Source organism: Lactuca saligna, chromosome 4 (assembly GCF_052625555.1).
Source record: "Lactuca saligna cultivar CGN05327 chromosome 4, ASM5262555v1, whole genome shotgun sequence".
Classification (NCBI taxonomy): Eukaryota; Viridiplantae; Streptophyta; class Magnoliopsida; order Asterales; family Asteraceae; genus Lactuca; species Lactuca saligna.
Window position 1 is genome coordinate 315,761,311 of NC_136420.1, and position 8,158 is coordinate 315,769,468.

Below are 8,158 nucleotides of genomic sequence, written 5' to 3' on the forward strand. Positions count from 1 at the left end.
TATCTTATGAATGAAATATGATCTGATTCCTCTTGTGATTCTTTTTTTAGAAATTTTTTGCAACTTTATTCTTTTGAATTTATTCATCCATATAGAAAGAGAACATAGTTAACTTTCTATTATAATTTATATGCACTCAATAGTTACAATTTTATAATCAGTAGATAAACATCAGAACATGAATCAACTTCTAGTTCTACATAGGAAACAATCGCCTACACTGTCTACGTGGCGCCATGTCAGCATTCACAACCTCATCAATCAAGTCTTTAAAAATCAACCGCTCTATGTCCAAAACTACCCCTGGAACCTCATAACAACACTTACCCCAATCTTCTGATTTATTCACATCTACACTCACAAGATTTTTCACTTCATCATCTTCATCATACACAAATCTCTCAGGGGCAGTTTGGAGATTATCTATTTCTGAACACAATTCTTTCAATAACATTTCTCCATTCAGAAACAACTCCCCTCTCTTTTTTCCACTCCACATATCAAAAGAACCTAAAATTACTAACCTTTTAAGAAGAATGTCATTCACAGAATCAAATATCAGTTTTCTTTTTAATTTTTCATTCTTTTTACGACATTCATCATCTGTAAGCTCAGTGTATCGTTCTTTTTTCTCCAAAAAGTGGAACAAATCAGGTTTTATCAAACTACCCTTTGGATGAATCTGAACTATTCTGATGGCAGATTCTATATCTTTTAAAAAACCCGAATTTAATAATATCTCACTTATGTATTCATGCTCTTCATTTGTGGAGTTGAATAAACTCAATTTGAACTCAGAATAATCCTCCACTTGCTTCCATTCTGTTTCTTGATTCTCCTCAAACTCTAAAGCCTCATAATCTGAAAAGAGTAACAAACAAATGAAAAATTGTCCATTTTTGAAAAAAAAAAGAAAATTTTTTGTTATGCAAATACTTTTTTTTTTTTTTTTTAATATTTACCATTGAAAGCAGTGTCTTTCTTGTTTATGGGAGAAGGTGTGTCTTCTGTGTAGAACACATCAAGAACTGAAACAGGACTCGGTTGTTCAACTGTAAGTTTTGGAAGTTCAACAAAATTATCCTGAAAAAATTGGGACAAATGAGGTATGTTTGTAAATGTTAATCGTTAAGTAAGGTATGTTTGTAAATGTTAAAAGACTAAACTAACCTTGCTCACCTTGTGATGATCTTCCTTTGGGTTATCATTTCTTGTTTCAATACATGTTTCCTTCATTTTGGTTTTTGGGTTTCTGGAATTTGATTGTTTTTTGATTCTGGTCAAATCAGACGAGACTTTCTTTGACTTTTTTCTTTCTCCGGTCAACTTTTCCGGCGAGTTTGAGCATGGCAATGACACCTTCTTTTTCCGTGGAGTCAAATCTCTGACTTTTTTCCCTCCAAACGAATCGTTCCCGTTTTCACTATGGTTGACTTTAGTCAAAGTCAACTTAACCGGTTTGACTTCCCGGTTCACAGGTTCACGTCTTGTCAAATTGACCGTGTGTGAAACCGGTTTGACTTTGACTTTGACTCTTTTATTGGCCTCCAAAGATTGCTCTTTGTTCTTTATTGCTTCAAGTATCTGCTTAAGTGCTCTTAGATCCTTCCCTGATGTTTTAAACTCAATTCCACTCAATCTTTTCTCCATCTCACCATAAACCGAACAAGACCCGTTTTTCACTTCCATTTTCTTGAATCTTGAATCCAAAAAGGGTTTTTCTTTAATCTTTAATTTCTCAACTTCAAGATTGGAATCTTGAAAACCCTCTAAACCCATCAACCTAGCCACAACACCCGATAAAGGTCTTTTATTACTTCCGGGCTCTTGGGTTTGATCAAGGGTATTCTTGGAATTTTTATTTTGCTTACTATCTAATGATAATCTTGGAACCTCTTTGACTTTCAAACTTGACTTCAAAGAATACTTGGATTCCCTTTCATCACAAGACAATCTTGATGCTTCTTTTGCAAGATTTCTATCTTTTCTTTCATATTCAAATTCAACCGATTTTTGTCTTACAAAAGGCCTTGGGGAATCGATGTGCTTCATTTCTTTTTCGATATTTTTGACTGATGCCACACGGATTGTCCTAGTCATCGACTTCTTCACCACATCTCTAATATCTGGTAAAGAAGAATCTTGTTGGTTTTTTCGTAATTTTGGGGATGTGGGTAAAGAGGGAAGTTGCATTTCCATATGTACCCTTTTACTACATTCTAAAGATGAGAAAGTGGTTGATGAACAAGATGATGAAAACGAGTTTCTTGATGACTCAATGGACACTCGGTTCTTTTCAATCACAACCCTCTTCGTATTTATCTCCTACATTCAAAATTCAAGTAAAAATTTACATGTTTGCCCTTGTTCACATATGTTAAAAAAAAAACCTTTTTTGGTTTCATTCTTGAATCTTGATTTTTACCTTATCTTTCTCTGATGAATTCTTCATCTCCTTCTTGCCATTTTCACCTTCACCTAAAAAAAAACAATCAATAATTCTTTTGAGATATAAAACTAAATTGCCACTATAGTACATAAAAACCCTTACATTTTGAGCAATTTTGCGGTTATCTACTTCCAATCATAAAATATATTTTTCCAAACTAAAAATTTTGACCAAAGTCAAAATGGTTAATTTGGAAGGAAAAAAAAAGTATTAGTGGTTAAAAACTGCAAAACTACCCTTACTTTACAAAGGCCAATTATGGAGTGAATGTTTAATCAACATTAAAATATATTTTTTCACCAAGGGCAAAATGGTCAAGTAAAAATATTTGGTACCTGGGGTTAGCATTTTCTGATTCCGGCCATTACGATGTAGACCAAGAAGGTAACGCCTATCAAAGAGCTGAAAAAGCCCATTCATGCATCCAAACTGCTTCTGAAACTCTTTTTTTTCTTCTCTTAGTTTGTACACAACCTTACTAGCCATTTCCACCACCACCAACCACCACTGCTGCCGCCTTTTTATCTTTCACAAAAGCAGGACATGAGTAAGATGCTTTTCTTGTTCATAGAAGACAGAATTAAGAACTGAATTTTTCTCTTTTGTTTTTTGGCTCATCAAAGAAAAGACTGCAAAAAGGTTTAGGCTTTGAAGCAATATATGCAAGTTTGGTGGGATTATTTTATGTGAGGAAAGTTTCAAGATTTAAGAGGGAAATTTGATGTCATTTTTATATTTGTATTTTATATATTATTTAAAAGTTTGGGTATGGATGTGGTTAGATCTATACTTCCATGTGGATGGGGTCTCAAGTCTGGCCCCTTCATGTGAAGTTTGTCAGTTGTGGAGGCTAAAGTGCATGTACATTGTATCCTCTGTCAATTTGCAGCTTCTAAACCCCTTTTGCAGACCATTCTTTTCTCCAATTTACCAAAATACCCTCATTGCTAAAATCATCGATACTGCTTCATTTTGGTTGGATAAAGATTGCATTGTTTTTTTTTGTTAAGATTTCATATTTCTTGTGGGTATATTTGTAATTTCACTTTCTTGGTACTTATTATAAATAGTCATTTATATAAAATATAAAATAGTAATTTCACTTTCTTTATTTTTATTCTGTAAAAAGATTGCATTTTTCTGTAAGATAATATAGTAAAGATTGAATTTTTCTTGTGGGCATATTAGTAATTTTACTTTCTTGGTACTTATTGTTGTAAAGTTGTGAACTTTATACCCTTTCAAATAGTCTATTAGATAAAAAATAGTAATTTCACTTTCTTTATATTTATTCTATATAAAGATTGCATTACTCTTGTAGATAAACTATTAAAGATTGCATTTTTCTTGTAAATCAATTAGTAAAGATTGCATTTTTCTTGTGGGTATATTAGTAATATCACTTTCTTGGTATTCATTAGTGTAAAGATGCCAACTTTATACTCTCTTTTCAAGTCAATTCATGCATTGAATACTTGTACCTATGCTTTAAACATGCATATCGAGTGCTTCTTGTTGAAAATGTGTACAGTGACTTAATCGTTTCTTTCATCTTCTTCGTTCTAAACACCACTACACTTATATGGGCTTATGTGGGTTGTACTTTATGCTTAAATAGTAGTACATTACATGAATGCAGCTATGTAGTAGGGTCTAGAATTATACGAAACTGGACCAATCAATTTGGTTGGTTGTTTGTAATTTATTTTAACATGGTGCAAAAGCGTAGTACATCTTGAAAATCGACTTGGTAACTGTTTTATTGTACTATTTTTACTGCATAAGGTACAACTTGTGATGACATTACTAACGTGAAATCATGAGAGGAATGATAAGAATTCATTGATTCATCATGTGGCTCCATGTACATAGAGAGTACAATGATTGTTCACATACATGATTATCAAAGTACAAGTAATGTAAAGCATGCATGCTTTATGTGTATGTACTTTTGTACTTGGTATATATCCATCCATCCATCCAAGTAAACTTGTTTTTTAAGGGGTAGGGTAGGGTAGGGTAGGGGTATGGTGGGGTAGTTGACTATGATGGTTGGTCTTGGGTGAATAATCACATGCTTAAAGGCCTCACATGAGGATTGTTTGCCTTAATTTCACTAAACATTCACCAACTATTAGCCCCATCATGTGTCATCAATCAAGCTAATCTTACTATGTTACAACAAGAATGGAGCTCCATTAGCATTACCACTTTAGCTACATTAGGACCCCATATAAAACGGTTTATAAGACAGTGTCAAATGGATTTGTATCTGTATCTGTATTTTGATTTATATCCGTTGTTTTTTCTAGTTTGTTAAAAGTTTAGGTGGATTAGAATCGGGGTATATGATTCTTGTAATGTGTTTTTGATTTGAATATCTTTGTGTATATTTAATGGGATGTATAATATTTTTTAGGGTTCTAAAAAGGGGTTTGAAGATTGTGTGACCATTAAACAAGGGTTACAACTTGTTAAGTGAATGTTATTTGCAAGTCAAGATTCCCTCTTATCTCTTTTTCATCACATGAAAAGAAGTGAAAGAGCACAAAAGTTTTGTGGATCTAAGTTTCGGGTCCAAATCTTAAGGATAAAGAAACACTTTCCATTATCTAGTATATAATAAAACTTCAACGGTTTTTTTAAAAAATGATCATATTATGACTTTTTAGAATATTTAAGGTTAAAAGTTGAAACAATTACATATGTATATAAAGTGCTAAGATAGTTTATTCGAGATAAATGAAAATCGTCTACTTAATTACTTTTAGAACTTACAATTGAAAGCTCTCAAAGGCTCAAAGCATGAGTTGAGATAATACTTATTTCTAGTTTTTGGTGTTTTGCTTTAATAAAATAATTATTTAAATTGAATTCAAAGTTGAAGGAGCAATCATAGATTATAAAATTGGGAAATAAGAATAGAAAGCAAGATGTGGTGTTGAAGTTATTTGGTGGTTTAGGGAGCAAGACATGTTATGAAAAGACTCTTTAACAAAGAGGACATCCCCACTTCTTGTTTCTTAGTTTGCCCACAACCATATTTAGTTTATGAATTATCTATTTCTTTATTATAAATAAATATAATTTTTGGCAGTAATATTGGATTTGACACTACTTTTTTTCTCCAAGGACTTAGGGGAGGATTATTTAGCTAAGGCCTAAGAGGACAAGAAAAAAAATTAATATAACTTGTTAATGTATTAAATATGTCATTGGCCAAAATATAATTTTGTACAAATTACATTCTTATATATATAGGCTACACCAAATGAGGAAATAAGTATATAAGTTGAAAGTGAGATAAGTGTACTCTTATTCTATAAGTAATGAATTAACGTTGTAAAGAGTCGATTTATTAGTGGAATAATATGATTTATGTAGACTAGTAAATATTCATTAAATATTGTAAATTAAATAAAATAAATGTGTACATTCATTTAAAACGAATCTTATCTATACTAAAAATAATGCATCTTGAAAAGTTTGATGATCAACTTTATAACAAGTTTGATTTTCAACTAATCGCACAATTGTAAAAATTATCTCATTTTAGGATAAAAAAGTCAAAGTCAAAGATCAGCGTCAAGTATAATCAAATTACAGAAATGGCCAGATAATGAAATCAAAGCTTACCTAATGGCACATGCTCTGTTTTTATTTCACATCCACCTACTAATCCAAATCTTCATATTAATTACTTTTCATTAACTTTTTAATTATAATATTTAGACACAATCCTATGTGATTATTTGTTATCAATTACTTATAAATAAAATGGTTAGGTAACATGTTAAAACATGTAACTTATTTGCATGCTTCTAGGATCGATGTGGAAACTTTTTTGTATTTTTGTTTATTCTTTAGACTTTATAAATTAATGATGTGATTATTACAATCATTATTTAGCAATAGAAGTATATGTAAGACAATTAAAATCACTCATCATATCTTATTTTTTGTGCTTTTCTTTCTCTATTATAACAAATATAGCATTAGTTCTGAATAATGATAATGATACAATATCATTTTAAAATAATAAAGATTCAAGATCTTCCTAAACTTTATGATATTAGATTAGGTACACGTAACCCTCATGTTTGATACTTATATGCTTTTGTGGGCTATTTTAATTCTTTGTTTAAAAAGATATGATGTTTGAATAAATATATAATTTAATAGAAGATTAAACTAATAATTAAGGACATGATATTTTTTAATGGTGACAGAATATGTGGATCAGAACATGCTATTAATATCTTCCAGTGATTAATATTTGGTAATAGGTAGATTAGTACACGAATCATATTAAATAAATAATGCATTCTTAATAAGCTAAAATGAGATTTTCTAATATGTGCCCTAAGGGCACATATAAGAAACATTAACTGATGATATATATTACCATAATTAATTATAAAATACATTAATAATAAGAAATATTACCATAATTAAATGTGAAATGCATTAATAATTTCCATAATAAATGTATTTCAAATTTAATTATGGTAATATTTTTTATAATTAAAAACTTCTTATATGTACCTTTAGGTACATATTAGAAAATCCCAACAAATATTGTTGCACTTTGAGACAGAATATTGAAGTAAATGCATTTCATTCTTCGAATAAATATTAAGATAGATAAAACTGATAATATATACGATCATCCAATGTGTTAGAAATGTTTCCTTCTGAAACATGAAAATTTTATAAAATTATAAGGAACATCAATGGCACCTTCCATAAACACTAGACATGTTTGGTTCAGGAATTTAAAAAAAAATTTAAAATAATCTATTCTAATAAATAATATTTTTTTTTGACACATTCTATTTTTGTTATTTTTTTAGTAGTTATTTTAAATTATTTTTTTCATGTGATTTTATGATTTTTATTTTATTTTATTAAATTTCACATACTATTTAAATATAATAATTATAATAAACGTAACAATAAATGACTATCAATTTAATTAATACAACTTTACTTTTACTTTTAAAATTCCTAAACTGAGGCAGAAGTATTTTATTTGTTTATTTATTTAAATCATTTGATTTTATTTAAAAAAGTAATGAACATTTTAATTTCAATAACTCAATAATTTTTTACTTTCGTTATAAAATTCAAACTTTATATATATATATATATATATATATATATATATATATATATATATATATATATATATATATATATATATATCTTTACTACTTATAAAAGAAATCTAACTATTTCTATAAATAAATTGAATATAATAATATTATTTTTTTAAGACGTCCAAACTATTAAGCTTGAAGTACAACCCATTTATAATATAATAATATTAAAACTTTAACCTTATCCTTTATCCCATAAAAATCTCGTATCAAGTTAATAGAAGAATTCATTTGCAAATTGAACCCGTCAATCTCAACACTTCAGCCATTTAAAGCGGTCAATGTCAACAATTTATAGAGGATCTCTTCTTTCACATTGGTAACAAGCCATCTCATAATATCTATCTTCGTAATCCCTTCAAAGTAAGAAATATACGCACACTCTTTCGAAGAACCCTAACCAGTAACCAAGACAGTATAACCACCACCACTACAGCCGCTCTGCCTCCTTCCGCCTTCAACCAACCACTATCACGACTACCGCCCTTCCTCTCACCCACGACATGAACTTTCTTTTGGAACATAACATTTTTCTTTAAAAAAATATCGT

At 29.6% G+C, this 8,158-nt stretch overlaps 1 protein-coding gene across 2 annotated transcripts; it reads right to left on the reverse strand.

Annotated features, from left to right (window-relative positions):
* Positions 1-105: 105 nt before the first annotated feature.
* LOC145044012 (protein LONGIFOLIA 2-like) lies at positions 106-3,156 on the reverse strand. Of its 2 annotated transcripts, none has more exons than XM_078992815.1 (5): positions 2,785-3,156; positions 2,426-2,478; positions 1,180-2,325; positions 963-1,083; positions 106-861 (listed from the first exon to the last, which is right to left on the reverse strand). In XM_078992815.1, the coding sequence occupies exons 1-5, from the start codon at positions 2,933-2,935 to the stop codon at positions 197-199; spliced, it is 2,136 nt and encodes a 711-aa protein (XP_078848941.1). In that variant the 5' UTR covers positions 2,936-3,156; the 3' UTR covers positions 106-196. The 2 variants fall into 2 exon arrangements, with proteins under 2 accessions (XP_078848941.1, XP_078848940.1); XM_078992814.1 differs by having other exon boundaries at positions 1,171-2,325.
* Positions 3,157-8,158: the final 5,002 nt, after the last annotated feature.

Coding starts and splice junctions, on each gene's coding strand:
- LOC145044012 (XM_078992814.1), bottom strand. CDS start 2,935: ATGGCTAGTAAGGTTGTGTACAAACTAAGAGAAGAAAAAAAAGAGTTT. Junction 2,326..2,425: donor ATTCATCAGAGAAAGATAAG/GTAAAAATCAAG, acceptor TTTTGAATGTAG/GAGATAAATACGAAGAGGGT. Junction 1,084..1,170: donor ATCATCACAAGGTGAGCAAG/GTTAGTTTAGTC, acceptor CAATTTTTTCAG/GATAATTTTGTTGAACTTCC.